Source organism: Sceloporus undulatus, chromosome 1, assembly GCF_019175285.1.
Source record: "Sceloporus undulatus isolate JIND9_A2432 ecotype Alabama chromosome 1, SceUnd_v1.1, whole genome shotgun sequence".
Classification (NCBI taxonomy): domain Eukaryota; kingdom Metazoa; phylum Chordata; class Lepidosauria; order Squamata; family Phrynosomatidae; genus Sceloporus; species Sceloporus undulatus.
In genome coordinates, this window is record NC_056522.1 from 112,613,878 (window position 1) to 112,637,779 (window position 23,902).

The 23,902-nt window shown below is 38.5% G+C and overlaps 1 protein-coding gene across 2 annotated transcripts in view; it reads left to right on the forward strand.

Annotated features, from left to right (window-relative positions):
* ATG5 (autophagy related 5) overlaps nucleotides 1-3,562 on the forward strand; it is a 48,557-nt gene extending 44,995 nt beyond the window's left edge. For both annotated transcript variants that reach the window (XM_042444998.1, XM_042444999.1), the window contains exon 8: nucleotides 3,091-3,562. In XM_042444998.1, coding sequence (XP_042300932.1) covers nucleotides 3,091-3,227 — 137 coding nt within the window. In that variant the 3' untranslated portion in view covers nucleotides 3,228-3,562. The remainder of the gene's footprint in view (nucleotides 1-3,090) is intronic.
* The last annotated feature ends 20,340 nt before the right edge of the window (nucleotides 3,563-23,902 follow it).

A 23,902-nucleotide genomic window follows, 5' to 3' on the forward strand; every position in this document is an offset into this window, starting at 1 on the left:
AAGTCTTTTAGCATGATGTATGCAGCACAGACAACAAGCTGATGGTTCCTCACAGCTTGGATTCAATTAACCAGATTTTTACTATTCATTCCACAAAGTAAAAAAGGTTCAGTCAGAATTATCCATACTTTCAAAGTTTTGTCAAGCTTTCTATCATTAAAAACATTAAAAGTAAGAATGCATAGCTGTAACTATTTCCAGTTTTAAACATTTGAGCATCTACAAGTCCCTTAATGAGGAAACATATATATTTACTTATACTATATTGCTTTTATTTCTTAGGTTCTGGAATTATGTTGAGTTAGTTATAGAATTTATTAGGGTTCATACCATAACCCAATTCAGATCTCAGCTGTTACCAGTAACAGTTTGCTCTTTGTAATGTGCTGGTAAAAACATTTATCTACCTTATAGAAATGTTCTAAGTATACTTAACCCATTCTAGATTATTTGAGCTAGCTTGGGAGAATTGGAGGCATGTATCCTGGGAATGGTAAATGAATCTCTGCATGACAGAATATGGCCACATTTTCACAGAGACAGCATTACATCAAGTATTGAAAAAGTCATCTGTCTATACAGAGTACTCTTTCTTAGCTAAGATGATTGAGAAAGTAGTGGCTCAGCAGTTGTAGACATTCCTGGAAGGCATGAATTATTTAGACTCATTTCAGTTTAGGTCAGCCTTGGTTCTAAACCAGTGCTTGCCATCTGTAATGAACTAGATGAGAGTGAATAAATTGAAATCAAGGTAAGAAAGAGGTGCTCCTGGTCAGTCGGAAGGCAGATCAGGGACTAGGGATCAAGCCTGTGTTAGATGGGGTTACACTCCCTTTGAAGACACAGGTTTGTAGTTTGGGTGTACTCCTACACTCAGCTTTGAACCTGGAAACCCATGTTTCTGTGCTGGCCAGGAGTTGTTTGCACATTTAAAGCTTGTCCACCAACTGCTCCCAATCCTTGAGACATTGGATCTAGCCACAGCAGTACATGCCTTAGCTGCATCCCATTTGGACTACTGTAAAGGTGCTCTACTTGAAGCTGCCTATGACAAATGGTAGGAAACTTTAATTTGTCCAAAGAGCTGCAGTACTGGTGTAGTTATAAAGACCAGACACAGTTTAAAGTGCTGGTTATGACCTGTAAAGCCCTACATAGTAAGACATATGTGATTATTTGGCAGTTTTGCATATATTATTACTCTTGTCAGTACATTGGGTTGGATCCAGATTTCATACCTAGATTGTTGTTCGTAAATTGATCACAGAATTTTTTTGGCAAAGTTTATTCAGAGGAGGTTTGCTTTTGCCTCTCTGAGGCTGAGAGAGTGTGACTTCCCCAAGCTCACCTAATGGGTTTCCATCGCGGAACAGGGATTTGAACCCCGAATTGTAGTTCAGCACTCAGACTACTACACCACACTGGCTCACTCATATCTAGATTAGACCCACCGAAATCAGTAGGACTTGGATTAGTCATGAACCACCTAAGATATGCAGACAACACCATACTACTGGCAAAAAACAACAAAGACCTGTAACAGAAAACAACAGAGACCTGTAACAGTTACTAAAGAAGATCAAAGAGGAAACTGCTAAGATAGGCTTAATGCTGAATAGTAAGAAAACAAAAATACTGTAATGACCATAGAAGAACAACTTGAATTCATCCTAAATAACAATAAAATAGAAATAGTCAAAGAATTTCCCTATCTGGGATCAAACGTTGACCAGAGTGGAGACTGCAGCCAAGAAATCAGAAGAAGGCTAGAAGTGGGAAGGGCAACTATGAAAGAATAGACAAGATCCTAACGTGCAAAGTGCAAAATAACACTGAATACTAAGTTGGGATTGTCCAAGCCATCGTATTCCCCATCACTATGTATGGATGTGAGAGCTGGACAGTGAAAAGTGGATAAAAAGAAAATCAACTCATTTGAAACGTGTTGATGGAGAAGAGTGCTGAGAATACCATTGACAGCCAAAGAGACAAACAAATGGGGCCTTGAACAGATCAAGCCCAAACTCTCCCTGGTAGCCAATAAGACTAAACTGAGATTGTCATACTTTGGACACACCATGAGAAGGAAAGACTCATTAGAAGAGACAGTGATGCTGGGAAAAGTAGAAGGCAGCAGATGGAGAGGAAGACCACAGACCAGATGGATAGACTGAATCAGGGAGGGCACGGATTTGAGTTTACAGGACCTAAGCAGAGCAGTAGAGTATAAGGAGCCTTGGTTCACAGGGTTACCATGTGGTCAGGGATGACTAGATGGCAACTAAGGCGGGTTACTGACCGCCCATTTGGGGCAGGCTGCACCCGCCCCTTTCCCTGGTGTATCGGGGCCTCAGTGGCCAGAACGGCAGTCGCTGAGGCCCCAATCCGCCGCTTTTCAGGCTGCGGGGAAGCGGCAAAACGCCACTTCCTCGCAGCCTGAAAAGGGGTGTCCCTGGGGCTTCAAGCCCCAAGGACACTCCACGGCAGCGGGGAGGAGGAGAAAGGGGCCACTTGGCCCCTTTCTCCTTTGGTCCGCTGGGCACAGCCATGTGAAAGCTGCGCCCAGCGGACCAAACCAGGAAGGAGCTCCAAAACGGAGCTCCTTCCTGCTCCGCGCTAAGGGCGCACTAAGCGCCCTGGTGTGGAGCGAGGATGTCATGTCCGCGCCGCCCCATATAGAGGTGGTGCGGTCGTGACGTCCTCATGGCAGCGGCCATGTGGAATGGCCGCCGCCATTTTGTGCGTGCTCCGCGCGTCCTAGGATTGGGGGCGTCCAGAAAGGACGCCCCTTTTTAACCCTAGCACGCGCGGAGCGCATACTAAAGTGCCCGTTTGTAATGATTATAATGATGATTCATTGATCCATCTTCATAAGAATGTTGTTTTTTAGTTCACTTGAGTTCAAAGCCTTTTAGCTTTACCTTTCTCTTTGACAGAGTTTTTGGATATTTATTCAGTTAAAATACCCAGTACAGTAATAAGCTAATCACAGGAAGGATTTTGTAGAATTTCACCATGAGCCGTGTGTTCTGAACATGTTTTAACCTATGAATGTTTCTTAATTGCCCTTCTTTCTTTGTTTTGGATTAGATGGTGAAAAGAAAACTCAAGTGGTGATTCATGGGATAGAACCAATGTTGGAGACACCGATACAGTGGCTAAGTGAACATATGAGTTATCCTGATAATTTTCTTCACATCAGTATTATTCCCCAACCTGCAGATTGAAGTGTCAGTTTGTATTTATTTTGGTCAGCCTTTGATTGGAACACAACATCAGTTTGCTTGGTGAGGACGACCTGACCAGAAATCGTTGCTGCTACAAGCCAAACAGGAAGAAAGATCCTTCATGTGATAAAGAGCAGTTAGGCTGGCCTCAGTTTGTATCAGCCATGTTTTCCCACTGCTCTCATTAACTTCAAATATGACATGAGAAACTTTATGAGGCTGCTCCCAGTCTTTTGTTTTCTAGGTACAATAAGAAGCTGAGAGCATGGACGCTGAGTGGAAGTATGTGCCACTTTGTATTTCTTATTAATCAATAAACAGGGATATTTTCTAAAGTTGCAGTGGCCTGTCTTTAGAGTACAAACACTTGTTTATTCTGGCAAACGAGATGCACAAGTTCTATTAATATTAACTTGTTGGAACTCTTTATAAAAATCTGAAATATGCTAAACTAGTTCAAGATTTCATATGCAAATTCTCTCTTTAAATTTTGTACTAGGCATTTAAATTTTAAAATAACCATCTGCATGTTTTGTATTTCACAAGCTACTTTCTAATCCTGCATAAATACCAGAAATTAAGTTTTACTGATGTTAGTATAGCATCAAAATAATATATTTCAGAATAATATATTTAGAATAATTGCATAATTCATCTTTATATACTTTTATCTGCCTTGTTCCAGCAAAACATACACTGCTCATGGAGTGGATTTCCCCTCCACCTATACATGTCCCAAATCTTCTCTGGAGGATTTAGGGGTACATTGCGAGGGATGCTCCATTGCATTTGTGATCTCCTTATGAGATGTTGGATGGAGTTTGTGCTGTGTGATACCTTTTATTGGGACATGGTATTCCCTTTTAGAAATCCAGAAATTTACTAGCCCAAGTTCAAGCATCTTGGGTGCACCATTATACTCATATCAGATTATCTGGTATGATTGCAGTTTTGATGCTAGTGGCTTTATGTGTGGCTGCATCAGTCTTCAAAGAAGTGATGGAAGGCAGATAGCACTGATGTTCACAGTCCCAGCTACTCCTTCCCAAAAGCATCTCTTCATATGCTCTCGGGGGAGGGCAGCACTGGAAAAGTAGGCCTGTGTGTAGGGTTGCCATAATTCTCTACTATATACTGGGACAAAATGTAGGACAAAATTTAGACCTAATAATAATAATAGGATTGTAGGATAAAATTTAGCCTAAAATGTAGGACATTTAAGAAAAATGGAGGGCCTTAAATGTCCTACATTTTGGGCTAAGTTTTATTCTACAATTGTCCTATATTTTGGTCTAAATTTTGTCCCGGTTTATAGTAGAGAATTATGGCAACCCTATGTGTAACTATCATGAAACAGAATTCAAAAATATAGCCGTTTTAGTCTGTAGAATCAGTATTTAGAGAGATCTTGTAGCACCTTTGAGACTAACTGAAAGAAGTTGGCAGCATGAGCTTTTGTAGATTTCAGTCTACTTCCTTAGATGCATGAAACAGGTGATAAGAAAAAATGATAGTGTCATGCCATACTTATTCCACATAAGGTAAGGGTTGCCAATGCAGAGTGGTGTTTGCCAAACTCCCAAAGTTCTGTTCTGATTCTTAACATTGGTGGCAACATACCAAATATTTGGTCTCTTCCCCTCTGGAAAGCAAAGCATCTTTGCTGAAGATTCCCAACTATTTATTTATTTTAAGTGAAACCCAGTTTTAGCCCCAAGAATGCACCCACTGAAATGAACAGGTCTTACATATGTCCCATTTTCTTCAATGTTGTTTCATTAACCTTAACAAGGACTAATATTGCCCTAATATTTTAACCCACCCATTAACTAACATTATCTGCTCAGTGCACAAGTGCATTCAGCTAGCACTGACAGTGCAGAGATGATGGATAGAAAATTCTGAGAATGAAAATGGAATAACTTATAATCGAAAGAAGAAACAAAACAAATCCAAAAACAAAGGAAAACAACATGTAAATTAATTGTTATAAAATATTAAAGAAAGGATGAGGGAAAGTGTTTTACAGGAACAAAACCAACTAAGAATAGTGAGGCAACATTCTATTCAACACTATTCTAATTGAAATCATGGAGCTATTTTGTATTGTGTGAATCACAAAGTTAGAAATATCCATGTAAATTGTGTGGAAATCATAGTCTTCCAGATGTTACAAGATTTCAATGTCCAGCAGTCTGAACAAACCTAGCTTGTGACGAAGAATGCTGAGATTAGCATGTTCCCCATCACTGATGTACATGATTGTGATTGGCTGGATTGGGGATTCTTGTGGCCTTTTTCTTAATGAAGAGCAGAAAGTCTCATATTTACAGGAACAAATGGAAATCTGTCAGCAATAGTAATCTTCCCCTCCCGCCTGTTAATAAACAAGCATCAATAAGAAGCGGAGTTTGGTAATGTAAATGTTAGAAAATGAATGTTACAACCAATTTGCCTACCTGTTCCGTCCTGCCCTGTACCTGTGTTCAAAATGTTACTTTTTCCCCAAGGGCTTTAAGCTGTTCCTAAGTGTGTAAACCTTCTTGAATATTGTTTCCTTTTTAGATATTAAACCTTATATTTATTTAAGAGTATAGTGTTTTGTTCCAAGTTTCAGTTTAAAGTTACTGCTAAAACAACTTATGTTGATTAAATAGAGGAATTACACATAGGCAATTGAACCTTTTCACTGTAGACTGATTTACAGAACTACTGTATATACACATTTATAAGTCTAGAAATTTTAGTCAAAATTGAACTAAAAAAACCTAAGTTGTCTTAACCACGGGTCAATCCAATTACAGTGGTACCTCGGGATACGAAATACCCAGGTTACGAAATTTTCGGGATATGAAAAAATCCCATAGGAAAACATTGTTCCGGGTTACGAATGTTTTTTCGGGTTACGAAAAAACTTTTGGTGCTTTTTTCGGCTTTTTCGCACGGAATCGCGGCTTTTCCCCATTAGCGCCTATGGCAATTCGGCTTACGAAGGCTTTTCGGGTTACGAACGGTGCCACGGAACGAATTAATTTCGTAACCCGAGGCACCACTGTACTCTAACTACTATTTTTTTTAAAGGAACAATTCCCTGGTGAGAAGCAAAAATGTAATCTGTCCTGGAATCACTGACCCCCCTCTACTCTCTCATCCATCCAGCCTTTATTTTAAGGACAAATAGTTATACTTTTTAGAGTTTTCTACATTCTTTGGCACCGTTTTCCTTTGCTTCATCCTTTAGATCCTTTGTTATATGCTCCTAAATTCTACCCTCGACTTAACCACAGGTCATATCAAAATCTTCCAAACCTGCCCTTGACATGAAGCCGACTTATAGTTCAGTATATACGGTATAACAATTCAAATAACTGAAGGGAATAGTTAACTGCATGTGTATTGTTATTTTTTATTACATTGTATCTTAAACGCAAGGCTGTGTTATGTGACATTCTTGCTTCCCCACAGATCTGCTCTCTAGGATCTCTCTACCCTTCAGAGTAGTTTGGGAAGCACCAGTGGAGTCCCCACCCCTAGTGTCACCCAGTGCAGGGGGGCTCCCAGGGAGTGACAGGGCAAAAGGGTGTGCTTGCTCTTCTCCTTTGCCGCAATGGCCTATTCTTCAGGAGAAAGCTGCTGCCGCTCCAAAACCAGGAGGGGCGTGTTTGCCCCTTCTCACTCCATAGCAGGAGGAAGGCCTAACTGGGTATAACCCCTCTTCTGAGGTGTCACTCGGTGTGGACTGCACTCCTCGCACCCCTCTGGGGACACTAAAGTATGGGAAGGGCAATCCATTCTGTCAGCAATGTTCATTCTGGTGGCACATCCTCATCATTGCATTTCATTCATGTAAGAGCCGGGGAGTTCTTGAAAGACAGAATGACTCAGCAGAGGCTTCTGCCAGTGGAAGGTGGAGGAAGATGGCTTTTGGATATTCTCTCTCCAGATTGCAGCCCCTTGTGCCTTTTTAAATCTGCTACCCTGGCCAGTGTTTATTCCCTGAACTCAAGCTGTCTCTTCATAGAAACTGAACATAGATATATGAGATAGCACTAGAAAGGCAATTTAAATAGGTTACTGAATCATAGAATCATAGGGTTAGAAGAGATCCCAAGGGCCATCCAGTCCCTTGCCATTCAGGAACTCACAATCAAAACATCTCTGACACATGGCCATCCAAAGAAGGAGACTCCACCATACTCCGAGGGAGTGTGTTCCACTGTAGAACAGCTCTTATTGTCAGGAAGTTCCTCCTAATGTTGTGGTAGAATCTCTTTTCCTGTAGCTTGCATCCATTGCTCCTGGTCCTATTTCCTGGAACAGCAGAAAACAATTTTGCTCCATCCTCAATATGACACCCCTTCAAATACCTAAGCATATCACCTCTTAACCATCTCTTCTCCAGGCTAAACAGATCTAGCTTCCTAAGTCTGTCCTCATAGGGCTTATTTTCCAGACCTTTAACCATTTGGGTTGCCCTCATCTGAACACGCTCCAGCTTCTCAACATCCTTTTTGAACTGTGGTGCCAGAACTGGACACAGAATTCCAGGTGAGGCCTGACCAAAGTAGAATAGAGTGGCACTATTACTTCCCTTGGTCTAGACACTATACTTCTGCTGATGCAGCCTAGAATCATCTTGGCCTTTTTAGCTGTTGGGTCACAGTACTGACTCATGTTCAACTTGTGGTCTATTGGACTCCTAGATCTCTTTCACATGTAGCCTCATTAAGCCAGGTGTCCTTCATCCTAAATCTATTCATTTTCCCCCCTAATCCATCTTACATTTCTCAGTGTTGAAATTCATTTTGTTCTAATCTATTTAAGGAAATTTGGAGAAAAGGTCATTTTAAACTGTGATCCTGTCCTCTGTACAGTGCTCCCTCGGGTTACGAAATTAATTCGTTCCGCGGCCGCTTTCGTAACCCGAAAAGCCTTCGCAAGCCGAAAACCCATAGGCGCTAATGGGGAAAAGCCGCGTTTCGTGCGAAAAAGCGCCGAAAAGCACCAAAAATTTTTTTCGTAACCCGAAAAAACATTTGTAACCCGGAACAATTATTTCCTATGGGATTTTTTCGTATCCCGGAAATTTCGTAACCTGGGTATTTCGTATCCCGGGGTACCACTGTATTAACTATTCCTCTGAATTTTGTGTCATCTGCAATTTTTTTTTCTTTTTTAATAATATTTATTGAAGTTTCAGCATTTAAAAACAAATAAAGAAAACTATTTATAACCAATGCTTATAATATTCAACAGTTCACACCATACAAACCTTGTCTTTAGTACTTCCTAACCTTCAGTTCTTTTCTGCTTATTTATACATAAATTCATCCTTGCTTAATATGACCCAACTATAATTCAAAGTCATTATTATGTACATGTTTATCCCTTTCTCCTTATCCTACCTAGCCATGGTCTCTGGCTGCTTCGCCGGTAGGGGCTCTGCCTTAAAAATATATTGAAATGGCCTTGAGAGCTACATAGCATTTGTCCCTCCATTAAGTTTCCTAAGTCATTAAGCCGATGGTAACAAATATCAAATATACAATAGAGAGGGCATATATCATCTATAATATTCCTACTCCCACTACTACATTTCTTCCCCATTGTTCTTGAAGAGATTTTATGACAATGGTCCAGTCCTCTCTGTACTTGCTTTGTGATTCATTACGAAGAGCCTCTGACAGTTTATCCATTTCCATCATATCAAGTAATTTATAGGTCCAATCTTCTTTGCGAGGAATCATTTTGGATTTCCAGTTGCGTGCATATATTATTCTTGCTGCTGACAACATATAAAAAATTATTTTGCCACATTTTTTTTCCAAGCCAAAATCTATTATGTTCAACAAGAATACATCAGGTGAAAACTTAAGTCTTACATCTATAAGTTTTTTAATTTCAAAATATATCATTTTCCAAAAGTTAACTGCATGCTCACATGTCCACCACATGTGATAAAGAGTTCCCTGGATTTTCCCACATTTCCAACATAAATTATTACTACAATTATACATTTTACTTATTTTTACTGGAGTTAAATACCAACGGTAGAAGATTTTGTAGTAACTTTCTCTAATGCTTTGACTGCAAGTATATCTAATTCTTTTTTTCCAGGAGCATTCCCATTGATCTAAAGGGATCACCACATCAAAATTTCTCGCCCATTTAATCATGTTATCTTTGATTAGCTCATCTTCCATTTGATAGGCCAAGATACATTTATACAGCCTTGATATTGGTGCCCTCTTATCTGATAACAGTTCTGCCTCCAGATTTGAGTCGGTATTGCCTATCCCCCCTTGTTTCTGATCCATACTGAAGCGTTCCCGCAGTTGTCTATAAAAAAAACCATGAAATATCAAGGCCTTGATTTAAAAGGCTTTCATGAGTTTTAATCTGATATTTCCCATTCCGCAGAACTAATAAGTCTTTATAATAGATCCATTCATCCTTTTTACTACTATATTTGAAAAAGGCTTCCTGTGGGGATGCCCACATTGGGATTTTATCACAAATTAGCCTTTTATACTTTTTCCATATCCTTAATAGAGGTCCTCTTACAAAATGGTTACTGACATCCCTATTTGCTCTTTCTTTATCATAGAAAAGGAACGCATGCCAACCAAACCTCAAGTTAGTGTGTTCCAAGCTTAATAAATCTTCATCCGTTAAACTTATCCATTCTTTCAACCACAATAGGCATGATACCTCAAAGTAGATTCTCAGGTTAGGCATAGCGAGTCCTCCCCTTTCACCTACATCTTGTAGGTATTTCATCTTTATTCTAGGTTTTTTACCTTTCCATACAAACTTTGAGAGACCCTTTTCCCACTCTTTAAATGGTTTCTCGTTTCTGATTACTGGTATTGTTTGAAACAAAAATAGAAACTTAGGGAGAATATTCATCTTTATAACTGATATCCTTCCCAATAATGATAAGCTCAGATCTTTCCATCTTTTTAAATCTTTTTTAACACAATCCCACAAATTCCCATAGTTATTAGCAAATAATTCTGAATTTTTATTTGTGATCCAAATTCCTAAATATTTGGTTTTTTTATGCACTTTTATCTCAGTAATTATTTCCAGTTTTTGAGTCTCGCTTGATGTCATATTTTTCACTATAATTGCCGTTTTGTTCTTATTAATTTTTAAACCAGATATCAATTCAAATTTCTTAAGTTCCCTCATCAATTCCAAAGAATCATTTAAAGGATCACTTAAAGTCACCATAAGATCATCAGCAAAGGCCTTCAGCTTATATTCTTTTCTTTGAACTTGGACCCCTTTAATATTTGTATTTCTTCTTAAGGTTTGCAGCAAAGCCTCAAACACCAACAAGAAGAGAAGGGGTGAAAGAGGACACCCTTGCCTTGTACCCTTTGTTATGCGCAGAACCTCAGTTCTTTCTCCATTTATCCATAACCTTGCTCCTTGGTCTTGGTATATTGCTCCAACCCATCTCATATAGTTGTCCCCTAAATCAAATTTTCCCATTACACATTTTAGCAGAGACCATGAAACATTATCAAAAGCCTTCTCTAAATCAAAAAAGAAGGCTGCAAATTTCTTATTAATATACACTTCATGATAGTCAACTAAATTTAAATAGTGCCTAGTATTGTCTCTAATGTATCTTTTTGGTACAAAGCCTCTTTGATCTTTATGAATGATTGAAGTGATATTTTTTTTCAGCCTTTCTGCTAAAATACTCGCAAAGATCTTGTAATCGTTATTTAAAAGTGATATAGGTCTATAATTTATCACTTGGGTCAGGTCTTTTCCCTCTTTTGGAATAAGGGATATAGTTGCTTCTTTCCAAGTTGTAGGGAAATATCCCTCCTTCAGATTATTCATCATATTTTTCAATGGTTCTACTAATTCAAGTTGAAAAGTCTTATAATATAAGGCTGAAAAGCCATCTGGGCCAGGAGCAGAACCAGATTTACTATCCTTAATGGCATGAAGTACTTCTGCTATGGTAATTGGCTGATTCATCTGAACCTTTTGTTCTGGTGTTATTTGAGGAAGGCTACTATTATTTACATATTGACTTATTTCCTTTACATCTTCTTCATGTTGATTGTATAAGTTCTTGTAGTAGTTATAGAAAATCTGTTTGATTTTATTTTGATCCGTAACAATTTGTTGGCCTTGCTGGATCTTAATTATCAACTTTTTCTCTTTTTTTTCTTTCAGTTTACTAGCCAACCATTTACCCGACTTGTTTGAATCTTGAAAGTTCTTTAATCTTAAATATTTAAGCTTTTTTTCTATCTCTTCTGTAAGCAAGATAGACATTTGTTTTTGTAGTATTTTAATCTCCGAATTAATCTTTGAATTTGTAGGATTTTTATGCAGTTCTTCTTCTTTTACTCTCAATTTATCTGTTATCTCTTTCAATCTTTCTTGGTGTTTTCTTTTCATTTCCGCATTTTTCTTTATGAAAAAACCTGTTAGGACTGCCTTCGATGCTTCCCAAACAATCGTGTCTTTAGTGCCTTTCCCCATATTTTCTTGAAAGTAATATTTAAGTATTTCTTTGGCATCTTCTACTATTTTGGGGGATTTCAAAAGTTTTTCATTTAATCTCCAATTATACACTGCTTTTTTAGCTTTGATTTTTAGAGAGATGGGATTATGGTCTGATAGAGATCGTGGCAAAATATCCATCTTAGTCACTTGAGTAGAGAGACCTTTAGAAACTAAATAAAAGTCTATTCTTGAGCAAGATTTATGCCTACTGGAAAAGAAGGTATAGTCTCTCGCATTTCCATATAAGTGTCTCCAAACATCTATTAAAGTCTGAGATTCCATAAGTTTAAAGAAGGAAGCCGGTAATTTCCCTTGTCTCTTCTTCTTCCCTTTACTCTGAGATCTATCTATTTCCGGGTTTATTACCGCATTCCAATCGCCCATCATAATCACATTCGAGTAATCCCAGTTCAACATCAGTTTATATAAGGAGTGATAGAATTTGTCCTTTCTTTCTTGAGGCCCATACACTCCTACCAGAAGAATTTTCTGGTTTCCTGTCTCAATTTCAACTCCTATATAATGTCCCTCCTTGTCATTGAAGACCTCTTTAGCACTAATGTTGTGTTTAACATAAATAACAATACCTTTTCTCCTTTTTTTGGAGGATGAGATAAATTCTTTTCCTAATTTCTTATTATACAATAGCCTTTCATCTCCTTGTTTTATATGCGTCTCTAATAAACAAATCACATCCTTTTTAAGTTTAGTTATATAGTGGAATACCTTTTTCCTCTTAATCGGTTGGTTAAGTCCTTTTATATTCCAAGATAAACAATCCATCAATTCTAATTAGATTTAATACAAAACTACTTTCCCTTTATTTTTATTTTTTATTTTCCCCCCTTGAAATGTCATTTTATCATTAAAAGTTTTTTGGATTACCTTTTCATCTGAATCCGATGGTTCTTTCTCATCCAAGGAGTCATCTTTGTTTTCATCCTTTCTATCGTTATCATCTTCTCCTTCCTCGGAAGCTTCCTCTCCTCCTCCTAGGTCTTCAGTAAGGCTATCTTTGTTATTATAATCATGGTTATCCGAAGTATTTATGATTTTTTCCCCAAATTTTTTTCCAAAATTCTTTTGCTTTTGAAACTGAATTTAATTTAAACCATTTTTGATTCCATTTCACCGAGATGCCTTCTAGTTTCTCCCATTTATATAACACTTTGTATTTATTGAGGTTGATTGTTATAAACTTATAATTTCCTCTTTTTTGGAGAATCCTCTTAGGAATGTCTTTAAAAAATTTCAATTCGGATCCCTCGACTTCCAACGGGTTTCCATAGCTCAAGAACAGCAGCTCATCCCTGACTTTTTTTCTCACAAATGATATCACCACGTCCCTGGGAAGAGATTTTTCTTTGGCAATGATGGAATTCACTCTAAATAATTTATTTACGTCTTTAAGAAGATTTTGATAAGGTATTTCCATATATTCAGCAATTGCTGGAAGAAGATAGTCATATAGATTTTCTTGTTTTTGTTCTTTCAAGCCCCGAATTTTCAGGGAGTTTTCTCTCTGCTTCAATTCATCCAAAGCTCTAGCATCTTGTTGTTGCTCTTGATGTTGCCACAGTTCAGATGTTTTTTCCTTTAAAGTCTGTGATGTTTCTTCCAATTTATCTATCCTAGTAGTTATTTGAGAGACTTCCTTCCCCATCTCCTCCAAAGATTGCTTTATCCCTTTTAATTCGGATTTGAGTTCAGACTTCAAATCTGCTTTCACATCTCTTCTCAGATCCTTTATCTCCTGCCTAAAGTTTTTTTCCAAATCTTTTCCATTCTTTTCCATCTGTGCAGATAGTCTCTTTATTTCCTCCATTATTGATGTCTGTTCCATCGAGTTTCTCCTATTAGCTTGGGATGACATTTTAACTGAGTTTTGTCTTGTGTTCATTATAGACACTTTTATCCTCCTTAATCACTTTATGTCCCTCTTCTTTCTTCTTAAAAAACCACTTTCTTAAAGATTCCAAAATAATGTGTTCAAACAATAGAGGCAGCTCCCACTATTCCTAGTGGGATACAGGATACAGAAAGGGAGGAGAAAATAATATATTCAAACCCTACAAGTACTTATCTGATTTTCCTTTATCCCTTTCTCCTTTGCTCCTTATATTCAGGGCTTTGTCTTCCTTTTATTTATTTGTTTATTTATTTAATATTTGCTTGGAACTTCACTCTTCAGTAGTCTTAATACTCTTAATAGTCTTAATATTATATCCATCAAATACTACAGTCATTTATTTCCTTCTTGATTTAACAGATTTCTCTCTGCATCCGTTTTGCCACAGCTAAATTGCACTTTCCAAGCCTCTGCAACTTCTCCTCTTTCCTTCTCTGTAAATATACACAGCTGAGTTTAGACCATTCAAGCATATACTCCCAAAGAAATGGTTTTAAAATGATTAATTTCTTCATTTACAGTTGGTTCACTTAAGTAGAGTATTAAATCAGAACTTTTTAGCCCAGCAAGCTGCAATAAATCAAAGCTTAAAAGTATCAAATAACAGTTTGTAGCAGTTTGTAGCAAATCGCTGCCGCTCCCTCACAGTCTTTCCCAACAGCCTGTTTAATCACAGCTGCAGCTGTAGATGGCAATCCCTTCTCAGCAAAAAAAAAAGAAAGAAAAAAAAGAAAAAAAAACAACAACCAAAAAGCAGGCTGGTTCTCTTTCAACTTGTAAGTGTATAAGCACTAAAACTCCAAAGAAAAATGACTGAAGGTATTCAGGCTTTATGTCTTGTATACCTCTTTTTTTTTTTCCCAAATTAAAATAAAACCGGCAGAGGCGCTTGTAGCCTAGGCTTTTTCTCGCCCACGGGCGGGCTCCCGCGGCTCCCTCCGCTTCTGTTGGGGCTTTCCTTCGGGGCTCCTCCAGGATGCACCTTGAAATGCCTTTTACAAAAGCCTTTGTGGGGATCCTCTGGAACTCTCCTATCAGGAGCAGTTTGGCCCAGAAACTGTAATTCACGCTGGGCTATCTCCCACGGGTCGAGAGCTGGCTGACAGAGAAACGCCAGCCTGCTCCTCACGCCTCCGTTCGCTGGCCGGAAGTCATCTGCAAATTTGATAAGTATGCACCCTATTCTTTCATCCAAGTCATTGTTAATGGTGTTGAATAGCACTGGGCCCAGGACAGAACTCTGTGACACTCCACAAGTCACTTCTCTCCAGGATGAAGAGGAGCCATTGCTGAGATGGTCATCCAATTAGAAATCCACCTAATGGTTGTATTGTCCACATTTTACAAGCTTGTTGGCAAGAATATCATGGGGGACCTTGTCAAAGTACTTACTGAAATCAAGATATGCTATATCTGTTGTGTTCCCTTCATCTACCAATCTGATAATTTGAACAAAAAAAAGAGAGAGAGATCAGATCAATCTGGCATGACTGATTTTAAGAAACTTTTGTTCACTTTTTGTGATTATGGCATTCCATTCTGAATTTTCACAGACTCTCTGTTTAATGTTCTGCTCTAGAATCTTTCCTGGTATTGATGTCAGACGAACTGGACAATAATTGTTTAAATCCTCCCCCCCCCCCCCCCCCCCCCCCCTTTTTTTTTTTTTGGAAGATGGGGACAATGTTTTCCCACTTCCAGTTGGCTGGGACTTCTCCTGTTCTCCAGGAGTTCTCAAAGGTTATTGCCAAAGGCTCTGAGATTACATTTGCCAGCTCTTTTAATACCCTTGGAATCAGCAGGTTCATTTCACATGGCATAGGAAATCATATTTTGACTAACCATAGCTTACAAACTAAAACATAGCTTGAATTTCTAAGCACACTATTAGCAAACCATCATTATTAGCTGTGTGCTTGTATTTTCTGTTTGCTCTGAACTCTTGTTTTATGGTAGCAACATCTTAATGTAACCAGGTTTATGAACTCAGATGTCACATTAAACTATGGTTAGTCTGAAAATTAACTTCAATCAATGTGAAATCAACATCAAATTTATTTTTTTATTTGTTTGCTTCCTGACTGCAAACAGTTTGTCCACAAAATAATATCAGTAGCCCATATGACAAATAAATAAAGCAAATGGTGAAAAATATGGAATTGTTTCCTTTTTATGGCTGCATCATGATGCCACATATTTATAAAAACAGAACTGGAAATTGGATATTTACTGCTTCCACCTTCTGTAATGTTCAGACCAGTATTTGTGTCCCAAATCTCACAAAGGTGAGTGTCTGTTTCAGTCTCTCTCATACACATGTGCTCACACACAAAAACAACACACAGAATACAAACTATTTAGGGTAATTGTCAACTTTTTCTTTAAACCAAGTATATAATGTGATTTGTTTTCTAAATGATGGCTTGCATCAATCCTGTAAACAGTGTAAGATGGTAAGCTATTTCAGTGGAGTAGGCGTGTGGTGACCCCATGAATTTCAAAGGGTTTTCAGTCAAGTAATAGTCTAAGGTGGTTTTGCCATTTCCTTCCTCTGAAATACAGCCAAAAGCACTTGGTATTCATTGGTCCCATCCAGGCCAAAATGTAAATATTGCAATAGACAAGGTTCAGCAGAAGAGGGGAGATGGCTGCTATCCTTGAAGATGACTTCCCTGAAGGGAAATCTGTTGGATATTTGACGCAACCCTACCACAAGCTGCCACCTTGTGAAAATTTGGAGAAAAATATATTCACTTCCAGATTTCTCTCCCCACTGACACACAAACACACATTAAAAAGGTCAAACTTGGCTAAAGCACATCCCCATGTTCCTGGAACTTTCACAAACATTGTTTTGAATAAGTGATTTTGGTGGGATGTATGTCCAGGGGCCTGCAAGAATTGGAAGGGGGTCCATGTAATCTTCTATATGCAGAAAAATCTCCTCTTAAATTTCTTAATAATAAAATTGATATAGAGAAAGTTGTGTTCTCACAGGGTTTCCTACCCACCCCCTTTTCAAGGAACTAATCAACAAAATCTCACTTTTCCATGAACTAGCATTGTACTTCTGTTTCATTGTGTGTACATTTGGAAAGACATGAATAGCGGCAGTATTTCCTGGTATCCTGGAAGCTTTCACAGAACAGCTTCTTTAGGGTTGAGTTTTCCTGGTATTGCTTTGGTCTTTGGCTGTATAATTAATTAATTAATTAATGCTTATATTGAATATAAAAATGACCATGGGGAATCTACACAAATTCAACCTAGACAATGAGGAAGTAGAAATAGTAAAAGAGTTCTTATACCTATGATCAAACAAATGATAAACAACAACAAATGTTGGAAGGATCATAACAGTATCCTAAAGAATCTAATCTAGAAAATACAAAACTAGCTAAGTGATTACATAAGCCCAAGGCAGCTGTGAGATCTTCAGGTGTGTTTTAACCCATAAGTAGCTAGGATTTATGAAAGGCAAGAAATACCTAGAAATACCATAGTTGTCTACCCTGTCTTTAACTGAAGGTGTTAAGACAAGTCTGCAGCAGAAGCCAGAACTCAGGTTTATATTGCTAATAAAAGTAAGTTCTCTGAGTGTGTTTTGACTAGATGAGTTATTTGGGTCAAGAATATAAATTTATACTTTCTTTGGAGGATGTGGTGTTAAATGCTCACCACTTCCCAGAGCAGTGAGAAATCCATGGAAAAAACCCCAAAATATTTATTTGTTTTTAAAAGGTAAGTAATAGTTTTATTGTGTCTTTTGCACAAAGACAAGTAGGGGCATAATGGAAACACTTTCTGACAAAGATCTACTTGGCAAATATCTGATCCCAGATTGAATCATGAAGGAGGCAGAATGAGGAATAGATATTGTCTTCATGTTCTCAACCACAGCACTGCATGTGTTAAAATTTGGGGTCATGATAGAAAGAGGCAAGTAAAATAATATGCATTTATTCATTGTTCCAAGAGAGGGCATATTTGTTTCATTATGGGGCCATTTAAATCAATCATAATTCTAAAGAAATCATAAATTCACCCTTGAGTGCGCTGGATCAGCAATACTAGGAATACAAAGCAAAGAACATACTACCTCTTACAGGAGACTAGGAGAACTGGGGAACCACCAAATATCTGCTGCAGAAGGTGACATGGCTATCTGGGAAAAATTCAAAGAGAACCAGATTTGAAAACAGAGCTCCAGGAGGGATTTGGCCCCCAAACCTGAGTTTCATCAGCCTTTTTTTACAGGGAAAAAATCCGTCTGGATGTAAGCTGTGTACAGTGAGTCCGTGATACCCCAGGGCTTTGGTTCCAGGAACGTCTCCCCCCAGTGGGTACCAAATTCTGTGGACGCTCAAGTCCCATTAAATACAACGATAAGTAAAATGATGTCTCTCATAAAATGGCAAAATCAGGGTTTGCATTTTTGAAATTAGATTTTTTTGGCAATATTTTCAAGCCATGGATGATTGAATTTGTGGATGCCGAATCCATGGAGGGATTACTGTATTTCACACTGCCTGGGTCAAATGGGGAGGGGGGAAGGCTGTTCTCTGTCCCACTCATGGCTGGCATGGTGAATTTTCATCTGACTTTTGTTTGGGGAGTTGGGGGAAGCAACTATATTTGTGGTTGTTTGGGAGACTTTAGGTTGATTTTCAGGGCAAAAAAAATTCAAATTTGGAATCGGGGCTTGGGGAGTTTCTGAAAGGCTTTAGGGGGGCACACTTAGGGACCCAGGGGGTGACTGCAGTATGCAGGCTGTATTTTATTCACCCTGGGATTGAACATTCTTCAGACCAGATTGTCCAGAGTAACACTTTTAAGGACTTAAAATCCCTAGGCCATTGGTGGGAATCTACTCGAGTCTGTTGCACTTTAGGGCAAATTATATAGAGAGCTTAGAATTTAGACTTTAATACATTTGTGTATTGTTATTATTATTGTTGTTGTTATTGTTATCATTATTATTATCATCATTATTATTTTAATGCTTTATTTATATAGTGCTGTAGATTTAGAAGAGATCCTTTATATGTGACTATTTTTACCAGAAAATGCACTGATATTTTTGTTCATGTGCATCCTATTGATAGTGATATGATGTAAATAGCTGGTGTGTTTCTGCATTGGGATATTTTGTGCTTGCTTATCTTGAACAGCTCAAAATTTGCTTTGTTGTTCTGTTTCTTTAAGTCTGTTCCTACTTTTATAGTGAACCTATCACAGGGTTTTCTCAGGCTGAGAGTATCTGACTCAGTGAAGGTCACCCAGTGGGTTTCCATGGCCAAGCAAGGAATTGAACCCTGATTTCCAGAATCATAGTCCAACACTCAAACCACTGCATCATGCTTGCTCTCCAAAACTTGTTTATCATGAACTAGGTTGACAATGGAATTGTCTTCCTCAGAAACGTGTATGAAAGAAAAATAATCTAGGAACAAAGTAGTGACTGGAAATTTCAAGGGATAATACAGTAACATTCTTGAATCTACCCATCTGATGTCCTGGAGGAAAAAAATAATGCAGATCACACTACTGTTGTAATGTTTTTGCCCCCTTTGATATTCCTTGACATAAAATGTATCACTTTCTGATAATGAAACAACTCCTGCTTCATTGTGGATGAAATACATTGTAAAAAATACATTGTAATCTTAAAGGGTAGCAATTTGTTTTAATCTTTGCCAGCACAGCTGAAAATAATTATTAATAAATAGGAAACACCAACTTCTAACTTCCCACGCTCTCAGAATAAGTTCTCTTTCTCTGGGACATCTTACATCTGGATTTTTGGATCTTTCAGATACTATATGATGTGTGTAGCAGACCCAAGGATGGTAGCAGTGAGGCATTTTTCAAACATACAATAAAGCATGTTTCACACATACAGTTTTCTATTAACGTTCAGGAGTATCAGTTTTATCTTGTTTATTTTTAAATCCCTTTCATTTTTTGTCTCCCAGTGAAACACAGCAAAGTATGCCAGCTCATGCATCAATTAAGAAGCAGCTTGTAAGCTGGTCTGGCAAAACAACAACAACAACAACAACAAACACACAGAACGTGTGTTTTTGTGAATTCGACATTTTGTCTCAGGCATCTAATGTTATGACTAGACAGTATGAGGTAACATTTTACAACTCGTAAATACAGTACATTTCAGAAACTATCTGAAGAGGGTATTTTAATTGAAGACCCTGTAACTCCACATTTCCAGATTATCCGACCAAATTCCGATAAGGCTGAGGTTGGGAGGAAAGGAATTCTCTATGACAGAAGAACCTATTCCTACCCCATACTGAGCAGGGAAATGGTTGTGGCTGGCGTGTGGTTTCCTTTAAATAAATGGGAGGGTGAATAATACACAGTTGGATTAGAACATCAAGGCATGAAAACAGTCTGACAAGTATGATGATTCCAGGAAGACTCATCATGGAGATAGATTCTTATGGTGTAGTTTATCATGTCATGTAGCAGTAGTCAAAGTTGCCCTCTTCAGGACTGCAGAAAGCCATCATATATTAATCCTAGGGTATTGCCTAAATACCCTAAAGGCACCAGATCCCATATGATCTTGGAAGTTAAGTTGGATCAGCCCCAGTTAGTACTTGGTTAGGAGACCACCATAAATGCCAGGTGCTGTAGCTTCTAATTCAGAGGATAGAACTGGCAAAACCACTGATGATTCCTTGTCTAAGAAACCTCTATGTAATTCATAGGATTGTTGTAAGTCAACAGGTGACCTGAAGGCATGTACATACATAGGCAGGCTTAATGCTGAAAATAAAGAAAACAAAAATAATGACCGCAAAGAAACTACACAAATTCAACCTAGACAATGAAGACCTCAAAATAGTTACAGACTTCCCATACCTTGTATCAAACATCAATGAGAATGGGGACTGCAGTCAAGAAATCAGAAGAAGACTAGGAATGGGAAGGGCAGCTATGAAAAAACTAGGCAAGATCTTAAAATGTAAAGATATACAACTGAACACTAAAGTTAGAATTCTGCAAGCCCCATCACCATGTACAGATGCAAGAGCTGGACTGTGAGGAAAGTGGATGAGAGAAAACTCTTCTGAGATGTGGTGCTGGAGAAGAGTGCTGAGAATACCGTGGACAGTCAAAAAGAAAATCAAATGGATCCTAGAGCAAATCAAGCCTGAACTCTCCCTGGAAGCCAGGATGATCAAACTGAGGCTATTGTACTTTGGCCACATCATGAAAAGGCACAAATCATTGGAAAAGACAATAATGACAGGAAAGGGAGAGGGCAGCAGAAAGAGAGCAGGAGACCACATGCTAGATGTATAAACTCAATCAGGGACATCATGGGCAAGACAAGATGGGCAGAGGAGTAGAGGATGGGGGGCTTGGAGATTTCTCATCTACGAAATTGCCATGGGTCAGGGATGACTCGAGGGCAGTCAACAACAAATAACAACAACACACAGGCAGAAGGTAGAATTGTAGCACCTAGTAGATCTTGGGGAGATTTGCAGCAAGTTTTTTTAAAGACTCAACTGTTTTCCCTAGCAGCAACAAAATGGCTTCCTACCCCACCCACCATGTACATGATCATCTGACATTAAGAAGGCCTAGAATAACCCAGAGTAGATTTTTTTCAGAGTGTGAGCTGCATTCAATTCTGAAAACTGGTACTGGGGATCAGAATTCTTGAATTCTAAATGGGGACCAGGCTGTGGTTGCTTCTACTAAAAAGCAAATATTTTCCCCAAGCCTGACGTCTGCTCACTCTTGTGTCAGTCAACATCCAGGAATCATCTTAATTTCGGCTCTCAGATAATGCACGCCAGTGCATGTTTGCCTTTCAGGTCTCATAAGCCTCATGAGTATCGACTAGGGGGAAATGGTAGAAAGGAACTGGGGGAAGTTGAGGGGGGAGAGCTCCACGTAAATCAAAGTGTTTAATCATTCTTCAGAAGAATAGATAAGAAGTGGAAAAGGGAAAAGATGTAGCTATGGAGGAAATGGGGTATAACAAAGATATGATTCATTTATTTGATACAATAGAAAGTTGGTTGTGTAAATTTAATGAGGGCAATGTGAGAATTTAGCACTATTGTTCATAGGGTTGAGAGAGTTTATGATTTTAAATGACTTAAGGAATATCCTTGTAAGGAAAGAGGACCTTCATGGCACATGCCTTTTAAGTCACAGGAAATGACTCAGATGTCAAGAGCTACAGAAAACCATTCTTAATTTTTAGCACACTACTAATGTTGCTTACCAGTTACCGGTTCCTTATTTGTGAAAAACACTGAAATCACACCGTTAAAAACAACTAAATAAAGGCCCACAGCACATATATCCCTCAACCCTAACTGAAACTTTGGGATATTCTGTATCATAGATCCCTGTTATTGGAAGACTATTCCTTTCACCAAAAGTAATACTTCTTTACAATCAAAAGTATATTTTTTGCACTAAATAAAAATTATGAACTGAGACGATAGGTGCAAATAGGACAGTGGTTCTGAACATCACAAAAGTGGTTTTGGACCACCCCCAAATAATGCACCTGCATATCCAGGAGTGTATCCTTTGTTGCTGTTGTGTGACTTCAAGTCGTTTCCAACTGATGGCGACCCTAAGTTAACCTATCATGGGGTTTTCTTGGTAAGCATCTTCAGCAAAGGTTTGCCATTACCATCCTCTGAGGCTAAGAAAGAGTGACTTGTCCAATGGCAAATAGTGGGTTTCCATGGTCGAGCCAGGATTTGAACCCTGGTCTCCAGAGTCCTAGTCCAAAACTCAAACCACTATGCTGCACTGGCTATCCTTTAGGGGTGGTGGTATGTTCTACCTCACTGAATATTTTTTATATCTGTTGGGCACTGTACATTTGGTATGTCATTCTAACTGTAGCAAAAAAAGTAGAAAAGAATAAGGAACTGGGGCCATGCTCCCTAAAATCAGGTTTAGGACACACCTGATCTTGTACTCACACATCCAAGAAGATCTTCTCCATCACATATTGAGCCAAAACCTTTCTGTGAATGTAGAATAGGGTCAACAGCCAAAATAAGAACAAAGGAATTGGAGCTCTGCACCCCATACACAGCTGTAGACCACCTGAAATCAAGTATCAGTAAAATGAATATAAACAAATACAATACTGGGAGGAGGAGGAAGAGGTAGCTGGATCTAGCCTCTTACCACTGATCTCATGGCTGACCATACACTGATGTAGAACAACATAGCAACACACACTGGGCTTGATGGACCCTACAGTCGAGCCCGCCAAAAACTCCTGCAAATCAAATTTTCCTGCAAATCATCAAGAGTGTTTTGTGGATGGCCTGTGCCAGCTGGGAGATCAGTTCAGTTCAGTTCCTGCCCCCCCCTCCCCCCGCCAGTGTAGGCAAAGCCATGAATGGGATGACATTGATATTTTCAGCTGGAGTTCTAAAAGATTTGTGGTTATTAGAAAACAGCAAGGTGTGATTCTTGTGGTGTTTCCCACTTTTCTTTTTAATATTACTTGTTTAAAATGGAAAAATTATTTCAATGAGATGATGAAAATCACCATTAGAAGAGATTGTAAAGTAAATATACACCACCTGCATGTCAGGATAATGTTGTAAAGGGCTGAACACTTTGGGGGGGGGATTTTGATTACCTAGTTTAAAACACATGTTCAACACTTGGTTTTTTTGTATGCTTTCAGGCTGGTTGCTCATTCATGCTTCTTATGATAAATGCAATATCAAGTTGCACAGAGCACACACTTCTCCTCTTTGCAGCTATAACTATGGCAAAAATTGTCTTTCCTGCTGCCACATTGCACAAATAAAGCAGTTTGATACATATGGCTCAGTGCTATGGAATCCTAGGATTTGTAGTTTGTTATGCTATCAGAACTCTCTAACAGACAAGTCTTAATATCTCACAAAATTACAAATCCCAGAATTCAATAGCATTGAGTCATAGCAGTTAAAGTGGTGTGAAAATGCATTAATTCTGCAGTGTGAATGCAGCCTAGTTCCACTTATAGAGAGCCTCTCATAGAGTTTTCTTGGTAAGATTTCTTCAGAGCTGCTTTGCTGTCACCTTCCTTTAGGCTGAGAGAGTGCAGTTTGCCCAAGGTGACCTAGGGTGTCCATGGCTGAATGGGCATGGTCCTGGTCCGAGTCCAACGCTAGTCCATAAAACTCAGTGGGATCCTTCACAATTATTTTAGCTAGGTTCA